Source organism: Rattus rattus, chromosome 5 (genome assembly GCF_011064425.1).
Source record: "Rattus rattus isolate New Zealand chromosome 5, Rrattus_CSIRO_v1, whole genome shotgun sequence".
NCBI classification, from domain to species: domain Eukaryota; kingdom Metazoa; phylum Chordata; class Mammalia; order Rodentia; family Muridae; genus Rattus; species Rattus rattus.
Window position 1 is genome coordinate 104,301,092 of NC_046158.1, and position 14,438 is coordinate 104,315,529.

The 14,438-nt window shown below is 43.9% G+C and overlaps 1 protein-coding gene and 1 long non-coding RNA gene across 4 annotated transcripts in view; one reads left to right on the forward strand and one right to left on the reverse strand.

The window, feature by feature from the left end:
* Galk2 (galactokinase 2) overlaps positions 1 to 3,361 on the forward strand; it is a 116,473-nt gene extending 113,112 nt beyond the window's left edge. For all 3 annotated transcript variants that reach the window (XM_032904125.1, XM_032904124.1, XM_032904123.1), the window contains exon 10: positions 2,833 to 3,361. In XM_032904125.1, the coding sequence (XP_032760016.1) occupies positions 2,833 to 3,040 (208 nt within the window). In that variant the 3' untranslated portion in view covers positions 3,041 to 3,361. The remainder of the gene's footprint in view (positions 1 to 2,832) is intronic.
* LOC116901914 lies at positions 3,259 to 8,563 on the reverse strand. The gene is made up of 4 exons (XR_004388030.1): positions 8,429 to 8,563; positions 7,422 to 7,496; positions 5,963 to 6,032; positions 3,259 to 3,547 (listed from the first exon to the last, which is right to left on the reverse strand). It is a non-coding gene; the product is annotated as an uncharacterized LOC116901914 (long non-coding RNA).
* Between the last annotated feature and the right edge of the window lie 5,875 nt (positions 8,564 to 14,438).

A 14,438-nucleotide genomic window follows, 5' to 3' on the forward strand; every position in this document is an offset into this window, starting at 1 on the left:
AACAGCAGCAACAACAAAGATTTAAAAAAAGATAAAAGATGAAAATCTTGAGCTCTGATGAATTTGGACTTGGGGTGATAGAATTGAGCCCGTTCTCTTCCACATCAGGCAGAGTGGCCACAGTGCAGACGGAGGATGCAGAGCTCAGTGTGAACTGACAGAAAGTTTGGGAAAGTGGATCTCTTGCAGCTAGATCAGAAATGACTTTCTTTTGAAATCATTTTTTTTTTCTTTTTTAAATGTTTTGAGACAGGCTCTCACTATGTATTTCTGTCTGTCCTGAAACAGGTTGACCTCAAACTTACTGGAACCATCCATCCTATGCCTCCCACCTGTTCCCCACCACTCTGTTCAAACTATTCAGGAAAGAAGTGTATGAAAATATCCCTAAATGGCCCATGGAAGGCAGTTAAAGATCTGGTGACTTTTGCTAACAGAGCATCAGGTGGGCACACTGTCATCTAGAGCAGGCTGCAGTTGGCTTTAAGGATTCTATATACTTCAAGGAGCCTCCCATTTCTCCTGCCTTCTTCAGCTATGGTAGTGTTCGATGGGGCCTCCTATGGCAAAGTTTCTCCTTTAATTCAACAAACTACAAACAGGCCCTTTTCTATCTTAGGAGTAAAGACCATTCTAGAATCTCATAATTAAAGCAGCTTTTCAGCCTGGATGATGGGAGTTTGGGCCAAATTCAGCTAGAAAGCTATAAGCTGCTATTTGAGGTCATCAGAAGTTTGGTAACCTTTTATGATTGTAAGCACGTTTTTCACACTTAAGAAAAATGCATTTGAAGAAAACAAATGGTTCAGTCACTGGAGAGCATTGCCAGGGGAAAAGTGAGTAGCTAATGTGTAGTAATCCTGACTTCCTGGAGGAGGGGTAATGATCTATCTATTCATTGTAGTGATGTTTTCCAGGAAGTGGAAGGGAAAGGGGGACAGAATTGGGCTAAATTAATTATGAAGTTTTAAATTTATTACTAATTTGGAGTAAATTTCATTAGGAAAAATAATTGGAAGTGGCTTTTGGTTTTTTTTTTTTTTTTTTTTAGCATAAATTACATATTTGAAAGGGAACTGATCCTTCGGTTCTGTTTAAGGCTTTTGCACTAGGTCAGTTCTAAGGTCTGAGACTATGGCAGACTAATGGTGAGTACGTTTCTGGCTACATAGTAGTTTATAGAGTTGCCTCCCTCTCAGTGAGCATTTCATTTACTGGCAAAGGTGGGTCTGCTTGTTGGCTTAGTCCCAGAAAGTTCAGGGAAGATGGTATACACAGTTAGGATCACCACCCATTTTTGGGAAGGTTTGCATAATTTTCCATTAGTCATTATGCAAGCCAACCAACCAACCTAGAGTTTACTAATAGGTTCTGTGCTAATGAATTTATGCAGAATAAACCTAGACTGTCAGTTCTAAGGGACTGGTTCTTTTTTCTCTCACTGTGGTGTTAGGTATTGGACCCAGATCTCATACATGCTAGCATGCTTTTGACTGCTGAGCTGCATGCCCAGCCCTTAGCCCTAGTGTAATGTCAGTGTGTAAATGGCTAAGCTTTATGAACACAGCAGAGAGCAGGTTGGAGGTGGCTCATCAGTAAAGTGCCTGCTGTGCAACCACGGGACCTGGCTTGGTAGTCTCAGCACCAACATGAACATCCACGAGTAATAAGCAGCCAACACTGCAGTCTTATCGAGCATTGTTGAGTGAAGGCAGAAGGCTCTCTGGGGCATGTTGGGCAGCTGGCCTTGAAGAATCAGTGAGCTTCATGTTTAGTGAGAGTCCCTGCTTCAAAAATGAAGTGGTGAACAGTGGAGGGAGGAACCAGATGTTGACCGCTGTGGTACATACCTGTAATGTGTACATACAGAAACATGTACACATGCATAACTCTCCTCTCTCAACAATAAACAGAATGCAGCTGAAACAGCTCTAGGGATTTCCAGTGTCCAATGCTGTAACAGTGATTTTGATTTACCCTCTTTTGAGGTGACCCTCTGATTCCCTGTGTCATTTATACCCACTGTCCATCTTCTTCTTACTTCCTTTCCTAACTGACTAGAGCCTTGCTAAACAAGTTTCACGTGGTTGGTGTGTGGCTGTATGGGATCCAGCCTTCGGCGGTGACTCTGGTCTGTAGGGCAGGCACTGGTGACGGTTATTATTTGCCTTCAGTAGCACTGAGTAGCTCCAGATGTCACCAAAAAAAGTTCTCCATCCTGAGTGCTAGGAAAAAACCTTGTAAATTATATTAATTTATATTTCTTGTGTCTGTGGCATCTACACGTGTGAGAGTGTACATGTGTGTAGAGATCAAAGGCAATCTTTATCCATAGCTCTCTATCTTTTTTTTTTTCTTTTCTTTTTTTTTGGAGCTGGGGACCGAACCCAGGGCCTTGCGCTTGCTAGGCAAGCGCTCTACCACTGGGCTAAATTCCCAACCCCCATAGCTCTCTATCTTATATGTTTTTAAAATTCTATTTCCCCACCTTACTTTTTGAGATAGTCTCTGCAGAACAGAGAGCCCCTATTCTGTTAGACTGCCTGGCTCCTGAGCTTCAGGGCATGCCTGTCTCTATTTCTTCTCACCAGCGCTGCGCTTATCGATCTGGGCTGCAGTGCCCAACCTTCATGTGTCTGCTTGAGTGGAAGATGCTCCTTTCTGAGCTATCTCCTGAGACACCAATATATATTTCTTAAAGCTTGGAATTCATGACCACCCCTACCCCAACATTCTCTTCACAGAATCCGGGAAGAGGATGTGTTCTGTATCAAGTAAATTGCTATTATTTTTGCTTATTGGTGATAATGCTTTGTTTTCTCGTTGTTTTAGGAAGTTTGGGGCCAAAGGCTCACGACTTACTGGAGCCGGATGGGGAGGCTGCACTGTGTCCCTCGTGCCTGCTGACACGCTGTCCAGCTTCCTCGCAAGCGTGCATGAGGCTTACTACCAGGGGAACACGTCCCGCCTGGCTCGGGAGAAGCATAGCTTGTTTGCTACCAAGCCTGGAGGTGGGGCCTTGGTTTTCCTTGAGGCCTAAACAATGTCAAACATCTCAGAGAAACTATTTCAGGCATTCTGGAGCTGGCGGGACTTCCTGTGCCACAGTAAATCAGCCCCCTTTCTATTTTGTGTTGTGAAGTATGATTGCTATTATCAAGGTGCATTTCCAAAGAAATGGAAAACGAGGCTTCGTGATGACTTCTTTTCCTTCTTCCATGTATTTTTATGAATCAGAGCCAAGGATATGCTTACATCTTTGAAGTATGATTAAGATTTATTGATGTGAAGATTTTAAAGATGAACAGCAAAATTTACTTTTAGTTATACACTCTCCTCCAATTAAATTGATAGAGCTGAATGAACTGTGTGTTGTTCTTAAATAGTGGTCGTTCCTGGCTTCCTTTAGCCCTCCTTCTTCCACAGAGTTGAAGTCTTCTGACATGGCAGGGGATGACAACGATGAATTTGGTGACTGCAGTGACTGTAGCGACTCCGATGATGATGCTGATCCTCTGTATTCCTCTTTGAGTTTAGCCTCAACACGCTAGGAACAAAGTGCATAGCTAAGGGTTTGCAGATTAGACACACCGAGTACACTTGAATGTCAGATTTCTACATCTCTGAAGATGGTGAGGGTCACTTTGGGAGGAGGGGCCGAAAGATAGATCTCAGAGGGTTTCTTCCCACTAGCACTACCACTTGTCTGATGCCTTTCCATCCTGGCAGTGCCACCCACCCCTCACATCCCTCTTGTGCTGCCTGGCAAGGCCTGTTTGTGTTTACCTGTCCTCTAGATGTGCAGGATACAGGTTGGGTGAATAGTCTAAAGTGTGAACTGACATTGACAGTGGTGCAGTTAGGGCAGAAGTGTCTGGCTGGTCACATGGTGACAGACCAATGACAGACTTCCAGAAGCCTTTTCTAAGTTACTTGGTAGGATAGGGAAATGAAAGAAGGTTTTGCTAAAAGACTAAGGTGACAGAGGTAGCTTGTATTGTGGTTGGAATCACTATGGTTTTTGTTTCTTATGATTATGTTGGCCCATTAAGAGGCATTCGGAGTGTTTTCACCTGCCTGTTTCCAAAAGACATAGGCACACCATAGTATTTCTTAAAGGACAAGTCACTGGGAAACCAAGATCCACCCTAAACCAACTCCTGACACATTTCCTTCTAAATACCTGAGCAACCTTGTATAAAATTTGTTGAGTTTTCTTAAGCACAATAATCAGGAATCTGAATTTATTTAAGGTTATGATCCTGTATATTTTTAATGACCTGTATTCCCCACAACTAATTTGTGGTTGGTTTAGAATTCTATAAAAAAAAAAAACAAAAACTTGAATCATGTGTCACTGCTCTGTTAGTCCATTTAATGATTTTCACCATTAAATTCCTTAACATGAATATGATAAAAATGTTAAGCAATTCTACATATTCAGTGTGCATATCTTCATGTGGACTCAGTCTTTCTAAGTCTTTCTAGATGTTCAGTGTGCACCCCTCCACAGGGACACAGTCATTCTAAGTGTTCAGTGTGTACACCTCTATAGAGAGCCCAGTCTTTCCAGGAGTTTTGCCTTTGGTGAGGTACAGAGTCTACTGAAACTATTCTACTCTAGTTTAGCTTCCTGATTGTTAAGATTGTTTCAAACCTGCCTTCAGTACCTGATGTTCTAGAAGTTGTGGGACATACCCATCTCTTCTGTGAAGAGTAGGGATGGGACCAAGGGCATCACTTCATAAATAAATGGACTTTGAGCAAGTCTCTAAAGGACGGCTAGACTTTGGAAGCTAGTGAATAGGCAGTGCAAGCCAGCAAAGCTGGGTATAGCCTGTGGAAGGCTCTGGGAGTGCAGGCTTTGCTTTAAAATGCATTTAGGAATCTTGTCAGCTGCACTGGCAGCGTTCAGACTGGAAAACAGGCCACATCTGGTCCACAAATGTATTGTTTGGCTCATTAGCACTTGAAAATGTGGGCTCTAAGTCTGGATTATTGATGGAAGCCTGAGAGAAGACTGATTTCCTGCAGGTAAGGATGAGAAAGGGTGAGGGACAGTTGTGTGTCCCATGAAGAAGCATGTCCTCTGCAAAGTGCACTGCTGCAGCTCACACGTGATAAGAGCTCATGGCACTGTTCAGTAGTAGGGAATACATCAAAAAATGGGAATAAGGAATAATGCTTAAAAAAGGACAGTGATCCTAAGTGTCTAAGAGAAACACAAGAGTGTTTCGTGCCTTCGAGGACCTTTCTGTACAAGAATCGTACTTGCCCCATTTTTGCTATTAGACTGGTTGCCAGTGGGATTGCTCTGGAGTCTGGACTGCAGAGGGGAAACCGTTCACACTGGATCTCTCTATCTCTGGTCTCAGGTAGTGTAGCCTGCTAGTTTCCTGCATGCTGGTGTCTTTCCCCTCCCCCTTTGGACAGCATGATCCTTCAAGTTTAACAGGACTGCTCAGAAGGCTTGGAAAAGCAGAAAAGATCCAGGGGAAAGGGGCAAGAGCTCTCTCACACCTCTTTCCTCCTCACATCTGAGTTCTGCTAGGAGTCTTGTCACAGTCTTCATTGTGTTTGGGTGAGTTGAGGGTGAGAGACATTCTTTTCACATAGCCGATGCTATCATGTAGCTTTCTTGAATTATTAATAAACAATAAAATACAACTTCAAGCACCAATAATTTCCTCTAGCTTCTAATCCAATTTCATTTGATGGGGTCTTAGTTGCAGAAATGGTCTCAGGGATTTATATTAGAAGCAAGGAATGAGGACAGTGGGCATGAGCTTATGACGACTCGAGATGGATGATCTCCCCCTGCAGTGGACAGTTGATAAGAACATGTTGTTTCTGCCACTGCAGCTTGGGTGTGACCATGCATTGCTAATGAAACATTGTGAGGTTTGGATGTGAGAGGCAGGGGAGAGAACTCTCAATTATTTCCAGGAAAGAAGAAACTTACCAGCTTATGTAGAAAATTTTCAAAATCAGTTTTGACTTCTTGGAGATTTTTGGAAGCCTTTGCTTGGAGCCTAATGGAATAAAGAAAAACATTTAGGCAAACAGACTGTTCATAGGTATCTCCTCACCAGGATTTGCAAAGACTGAATGCGGTGTGCTCTTGTGAGCACATTAACATGTTAATCACCTACCTCATTACAACTGTAGTAAGCAGGGGTAATTTTTATTCTTTTTACCAATGAGGAAACAGGTTCAGATAGGCAAAGTTCCTGCCACTACCTCATATAGAAGGCTAGAAAGCAGACGCCTTTAATCCAAGCATTTCTTTGAAGCCTTTTTTCCTACCTCCTTTTGACTCTCATCCTAGGAGAAGACTGTCCCCTTCAGTTAGACATGTCATGTAGCATCACCTTACCTGCCAGATCTTATGAGGACTTTACACAATGGCATAGGGCAAGAAGAGAAGGAGATGGCTAAGGCTCATTTGTGCCAGGGTGGGAACTAGGCCAAGGTCCTTGAGGATGGATCCCAAGGATCTTCAGGGTTTTGGTTTGCAACTACTCAATAGAGAAACACCTTTCTTTTCCTTCCTTCCTTCCTTCCCTCCCTCCTTCCTTCCTTCCTTCCTTCCTCCCTCCCTCCCTCCCTCCCTCCCCCCCTCCTCTCTCTCTCTCTCTCTCTCTCTCTCTCTCTCTCTCTCTTTCTTTCTTTCTTTTGTGGTGGTTGGACTTTCTTTGGTGACTGGGAATCTAGACCATTTACAGGAGAGGCTGGCCAAGTTTCAGTCTCTCGAAGAGGCTTAAAGGGCTGCAGCATCTGTTTGGAGGGCCCTCAGCCCACCTCAGCACTCTGTACTCTCTCATCCTATACCACAATTTATAAAATAAAATTAAAACAGATAAATTATCCCTGCTCCACTGGGGCAACATGTTTTCATGTGGAGAAGCAGCGGAGACAGAGGTGACACAAGGCTGCAGTCCCACAGAAGTCAGCAGATTTCTACGTCTTTCCCAGAAAGGACATAGTCATAGGTTAAGTCCTATAGTTGAAGTAAAAATAGATATTCACAACTAATTAGGACTTAAGTTGGCAGGAGGGTGATTTTTTTCTTTTTTAAAATAAAAGGAGTTGGTGTGTTGCTTTAGATCAACCCGTGGGTAGCAACCCCTTTCCACAGGAGCAGTTAAGACATTGGAAAACACATATATTTATAGCATTCATAACAGTAGAAAAATTACAGTATGAGGTAGCATGAAAATAATTTTATGGTTGGGGTCACCAACCTGAACTGTATTAAAGGGCAGCAGCATTAGGAAAGGTGACAATCGCTACTGATGAACTGCTAAGTAGGATCTAATGCTTTGTAGATACCAAATACAAAACAAACCCACTGTGGGGTTCTCTGAATTCATTTGTCAGTTAAAATGATTTAAGCGCTACAAGGCAAGTGAGAGACACACCGGTCAAGCTCCTTGTCGATTTGTTCCTGTTGCTCTTTCAGGAACTTGATGTCGTCTTTGATTCTTTGCTTTACTCTGTAAAATATAAATAAACTCTATAAACATTTGGAGTTAATATTTAAAAATTAAGCAGTGGGTCCTGTGTGGGGAAGAATACATCAACTGGTGTGCTAAGTCCTCCCCACGGTCCCTTTTGGCAGCATGTGCCTGTGGTGCTGCCAGGCCCCTGGTGTGACTTGAGACCTCACTCACTGCTTCTCTCAGGGATGCTTTGCACTGGAAGTGGGCGTGTGGGGGTGGGTTGTTGAGGACCCACAGGGAGAGGAGTACAGACTGTGTCTTGCATTCTGGGTAGGACCTCTCTGGCTGCTCCTTCATTCCCTGTCCCCTGAGTAGCATTACACGCCCAGAGCTGGCTCTGGTCCTTCCTTCCCCCAAGGCAACAGTCTTTAGACAGTTACCTTGACACAATGAGGTGAATCATGCCAGATTTTTCTTGTAAAAATTCATGGGCATTCTTGCATAGCTTGTTCCTAACTCCAGCACATAAAAGTGTCATGACTGCCTAGGAGCAAGCACTTAGCTCAAACACAAGCAGAAAATGTTCTCCGAGAAAACACTTTCCAGGAGTCTACCCTGTCTCGCTCTCTTGAATACCACCCCAGCTGCCACCCCAGTTCTAAACACTATGTCCACAGAGCACGACCTTCCTGCTTTTCAAGGTTCATCTTTGCAAGTGGTGATGCTCTAGTGTATTGTTGATATAGGACATCTGGTCTCCTTACATTGGGGTGAACCCCACAGCAAGGCTTCCTACCCTCTCTAGTCCCTGATACTGGTCAGGTCCACTCTTAACTACATGGACACTTGACATAGGAGAAGAACCTGGGAATGTATAAGATGTTAAACAACAAATGCTCCTCATCAGTAGAGATCAAGTTCAGGCAATTTATGCTCTTTCTTCTGGTTATCAAACATACCAAAGCCACAATGTTGCTCAAACTTACCTCCTAAAATCCTTTTTGTTATCTGCAAATTTTCTTTTGGCATCCTTGATGATGTCACAGTATGTTGGAGCAGGTGGTGTGCTGGACTTACAGTTAAGGACTGGTTTCTAGTTAGGGATGTTTGGGAAAGGTAAATGGGACCCTTCTCGGGGAAATCACAGGGACCATCTGGCCTGGTTTCCTTTTTTGAGGCCTCAAGTGTAAATGTACATGCTATGTCTGCTGTAGAGAAAGCCGAAAGCAAACACCATTTTTCAGATTGCTTTAAGCTTGTCTCCTTAGGCACTATAATTTAATAGTTTCGTAAGCCGTGTGTGTGTGTGTGTTTTCAAACCAGAGTTTGTGAAAGTTTTAGTAAGGTTTTGTCCCCTTGCTTGGGTATTCACTTTGCAATTTACTGAGGACTTCAGTCTCCTCTGGGAGACACAGAGGGTAACTGCTCACCCGAGTAGGCGCTCAGTTAACCTGGCTTCTGCCAATGCACAGCGGAAAGACAGGAGGCAGAGGAAACATGCCAGAGGTTTCTGAAGAAATTTAAAAAACAAAACTGCTATGGGTGGATTTGGAAACTATGACATAATGAGAGCATCTGTGCTCTCCTGTCTGCTGTGGGACTGTTCACACTGACACAGAAATAACCCGAGGCTCTGACAGCAGACAATAGGGACAGAAACTGCAGTGTAGATACATACAATGAGATACCTGCTGCCCCCAAGAGTCTCACCATTGTCACGAGATGGATAAGCCTAAAGGATATCATGCTAAGAGAAGTCCCTGTATGTGGTGTGAGAAAGCTTGGTAATGGGTGATGGATTGAGGCCAAGAGTGCCAGCCTGTGCCAGGCTTTAAACTTTCCCCTATTCAGTCAGTGCCGAACTAGAAGGTTGGCAGTACCCACAAGCATGTTATATCAGTTTATCAAGCTAGCCGGCTTATGAATTACACGCCAGACATGGTAGCAAGCTAGAGTAAGTGAAGGAACTTTCAAGATACCATGTGTAAAGTAGAGGGAGGTTGAGGTCACCAGAGGCTGGGCTTGGAGTGGGGAATGAAGGCAAGGAACATTTGCTGGCTTTTCCAGAGTGAACATGGAGGGTGTGAGAGAGCGCTCTTGCTTGGTGGGTTCTAGCAGGCCTACTCCAGTGACATCCTGTGCTCTTAGGTCCTTGTAGGTCCAGCCCCTACCCTGCTCCATAGGTAGAGGAAGGACCTGCAGCCTCTGGCCTTGAAGACTTGGGCTTTAATCTGCTCTAGGCCCAGTCGTGGGCCTTAGACCAGCATGGCTTGGGCTTTAACCTACTCTAGGCCCAGAAGTGGGCCTTAGACCAGCATAGCTAAGCTTACACACAGGCCTGACACAGGCCAGACAGCGTTTTGTCTTAGGCAAGTCTCACTTAATAGAAATAATTTACTGGATAGAGGAGTTGAGGGCTGGGAGACCACCTGTGCTTTGCAGAGGCCGTCCTAATAGCCTTTTTGCTGGCAAGCATTCAATTGGAGACTGGATCCTCAGTTCCAGTGTGCTGCCAAGGGCAATCCATTTCTCCAGGAGAGAGTCATTGTATGTGTGTGTTCCAATGAGAACCACTTCTGAGGGCCAGGCTCATCTGCTTGGGTTTCCTGTTCTTCGTTGATTACTCTACTAATAATGTGTGGTCAGAAGCGTACCTGTCTTCAGGATAATGATGTCTGGAGATCTGATAACCTGTACAAGCCACTTTCTCTTCCGGCTTAAGTGAAGTTGCCAAATGTGTCTACCAGCAATAGCTGGTTCATGATATGAGTCAAATCTGGACGGTAACATTTCAAAAGAAAACAACCCCAGGCTGTGTCTAGGTCACTTCCTGTCAAATTCTGGATTTGACATGTCACCCTTCAGTTATATTTTCTATTCTTTCATGAATAGTCAACATTAAAAGTAGAGCAGTTTTCAAACCTTAAAATGAAGCGATGCACATCTCACCTTACTTCAGAGGAAACTAAGTCTTATAAAACCTATTCATTTGGATAAATATTTCATTCAGCAAACTTTAAAAGTATATTTAATTAAGTTTGCTAGTATACACCTGTCATCCAGCACGTGAGAGGCTGAGATCACAAATTCCAGGCCAGCCTGGGTTATATAGCAAGACTTTGCCTCAAAACCACAAAATATTAATTTACAGATACAATAGAAAAAAACAACATAATCAAAAGATAAAACTGCCCCATGTTCCTGCATTCCCCCAAACTGAACTGGTTTCCCCTTTCTTGTGTCTGAATTCATGTGCAGTGCTGTCTCGGATTATTTTAACACAACAGTTGGTATCTTACAACCACGGTATCACAATTCTTCGTGCACATAGCTCAGTGGTAACTGCTGTAGACAGCCAAGATTTGTTGCTTCTTCTTCTTCTTTTTTTTTTTTAAAGATTTATTTATTTTATGTATACGAGTACACTTCAGACACACCAGAAGAGGGCATCGGATCCCATTACAGATGGTCGTGAGGCACCATGTGGTTGCTGGGATTTGAACTCAGGACCAATGGAAGAGCAGTCAGTGCTCTTAACCGCTGACCCATCTCTCCGGCCCTGATTTGTTGCTTCTTGTTGAGATGTTGCCAGGCTGGTCTTGAACTTGTGGGCTCAGTTGATCCTCCCACCCTACTCCCTAGGAAGTTGGCACTACAGGCAAGCACCACAGTGCTCTGCTGAAGGGACTGTTCTAATGTTTGCAAAACTGCGCCCGTGCCTGGGGTGCTTCAGGGCTGCGTGTTGTATCTTGGTGTTCGTATAGGAGCTCATACATTGTCCTTCTCAAGGGCCTAGCGGTAGAGGCCTGCATCTACCCTTTCAGGTTAGTTGGCAGCAGGAGGCAGACACATGAGAGGGAAAAGGTAGTCTCACTTCCTACCAAGCAAGAGTCTTGCAATTCAATCTCTACTAAACCTTCCCTCAATCACGAAGTAATCTGCCAGCCCAGAGCAGAGGATCTGAGGTCAGCAAGTTGCCTCCACTGCCAGGAGCACTCTCTGTGCAGTAATGCACAGAAGGCCTTGGCTTCTCTGGGGAAGGCTGAAGAAAGTCCTGTCATTGTGGTGGTGGCGGTGGGGGTTGAATAATTAGTTAGGCTTTGCTTTTCCAGGTAGAGATGGATCTTGCTAAAGTGCTCAATCTGGAATGCAGTCACTTCCTGCTGTTATTTAATCGATCCCCTAGAGTACTTGTTAGAAGTTCAAAGACTTTGTTCCCTTGTAAAGTTCTTCTGTGTCCTGAGTATGGCTTCCATGGGTAAGCTTTTGTGACATGATTTATTTGGCATGTTGTGGGACTGGGTTTTCCAAGAAAATACTATTGGTACTAAAATAGAGTTATGCTTCAGTTCCTAAAAATGTTCAGGTTTTAACATGTGGCTTTATTGAAATGAGTTGGGTATAAGTTCTTCATAAGGACATTCTGAGTCTTTACACAGCTTGATCCTTGTTGTCCATTTGAACGTACAGTGAGGTTCTGGCCTGTATTATGCTGGTGCTGCTGACGACCTCAGCGTTCTCTTGTATTTTCAGTAGACTTTTGTTAATGTGTGTTAATGAATGTCCTAATTTTTATTCTCTTCACACACTTAAAGCCACGATTATATCCCAGCTGAAGAAACACGGAGTACTTAAAAGTTGTAAATTATGAGTAATGGCTGTTTTCTGCCCCCCCAGGAAGGCAGTGGCGACAACGCTTTTCAGTTCTTTGGTCTGGATTGGTCGCGCACTTCATTCCTCGTGCATGGCTCCAAGGATGCGTGGCAAGCCACTCCATGGGGAAGGAGCCATTTGGGGACAAATCAAATTGTTCTCTTCTGGATGTCACAACTGCTGTGGTTGGGCTGTACCAAACCAAGACTGAGAGAGATATCCTATAGACCTCAAATCAGGGGTCTGGAGTCCTTGTAGCAGGATAGAGTCAGTCATAGAAGTGGTGGGGCCCAATTATAGATGAAGAAATTGAAAAATTGAAGAAGTCTTCTAATTGAATCATTGCTAGACATGGCAGCCAGCCACAGACAACACGGATGGGAAGGCAGAGACTGTCACAGTAAACACTCCACCTGATATATAGGTTTTCTTTTCTTTCATCAAGTCTTAGAGTAGAATGCCAATGCACAAACCAAGGGCTTCAGTATCAATAGCAGCTTCACTATGTAACGCAAATGAATAACAGCAATGTCCTGTGCTTCTGAAGTTTTCCCTTACCCCGAGTGGTCACCTCTTCCCTTTGTTCTGACCAGTGTCCTTTGCAGACACAGATCTTTTCTAACTACAGTGTCCTTCTATTGTAATTCATGGACTTTAGGGAGAATCTCAGAATGACAAACGTTCTCTCTCTCAAAAAAAAAGTAGCATATGGGATGTGAGCTTGCATGTGTATGTATGTATGTGCATGTGATACATGTCTAATGTTGTGCATATGTGACACGTATGATATGTGTGATGTGTATGTGTGCTATTCCTAACAAATACAGCAAGGGTCAAGGCTGCCAGAAGTATTGGGTGCCACTTTATCAAACTGAACACACCCAACATGATCCCAGGTTTCCTGTCCATGTGTCTGTGTGTCTGTCCTTTCATCATTCCCTCAAAGTCCATCATGAGGGTCCAGGGCCTAAGCAATAGGGAGACACACTGTGGTTATCCTTGCTTCTCTGTCAGCTACTGCTGCTTCACAACTGTGAGAGCCATGGCCACTGTGATGGGGGGAGCTCACATCAGCATCTGGCTCAGGAATAAAACCAGGGTCCTTGAGAGTGGGTGCTGGTTAGGTCAGCTGAACTTCCAAGAGCAGAGAGGCGATGTCTCAGTTCAGGCTCAGAAGAGGGTAAAGGCAGCACTGGGTGCTCAGTGGGAAAGGAGAGCTCGGCTTTTGGGGGTAAAATTGAGGAGCCCTCTGGGAAGCCTTATGCCAAGTAGGAAGAAAACATGACCAGACAAGAAGAAAAACCACCAATGTGTGTCAAGTGGTGTGACAAAGAGATGGAGAAAGAAAAAAATATATAACTGGAAAGTGACATGAATTCAACAAAATTCATTTATTTCTGAATATGTTAGAGTCTCCTTTCTCTCTGGGTTCTAGAAACCTTGTGTTTAAGACCCCAGAGAAGAAACACTCAGACTGTAGTTAAAGTCTACAGACTTTAGCAATGTGAGTTTCCGGCTAGCCTGGGCTACAGGAGAGAGACCCTGCCTCAAACCAAAAAGAGAAAAGGAAAAGAGAAGACAAAAGAGAGGAAGTTAGCTGAGAACGAGGTTATTACTGAGCCGGCTTTGCATTGGGGGTTTATTACAGTCCTATTTCTAAGGACTAAAATTTTTTTTTACTTTTCCACTTAAAAGTTTTTTGTTTCTTTGTGTTTGAATAGTTGGATGCTAAAGGTGCTGGACCACTGGGCCCAGGCCCTTCTCAGCTGATGAGACTGAGCAGGGGCACTTGATATAAACTGGGATTCTTATGCTTCTCCCCCCTTTCCTCTTAGATCCTTCCTTCTTCCTTCCCTCTCCATGTAGCACTAGTTGACCTGGAACATGGATTCCTCCTTCCTCGCCTTCCCCAGGACTAAGATCACAGGCACATACCACCATGTCCAGTCATTTTACTTTGTTTCTTGAATTAAAAACACATGCCCAAACTGTTCCTAAGTTTCTAGGATGAACATGTTTCCTGTTCACTCTTATTTCCTCCATTGAGACACTGAGAGATGTACCCGTTAGGTCTCAGACCCTTCAGATGTCTAGAAATGAGCTCGAGCTGTACTATAGGATCCTGGTGGTTAGATGGAAGCCAGCACTCCTCAGGAAGTGTGTATGGTTTCCATCCCACAGCGGGAGTCCCTCCCCTTTGCTGCTCCTCATCCTTTTTTTTTTTAAATTTTTTATTATATATTTCTTTACTTACATTTCAAAGGTTATACCCCTTCTCGGTTTTCTGTCCATAAGCCCCCATTCTCTCCCTCCCTCCCCCATACGGGTATTCCCCCTATACAT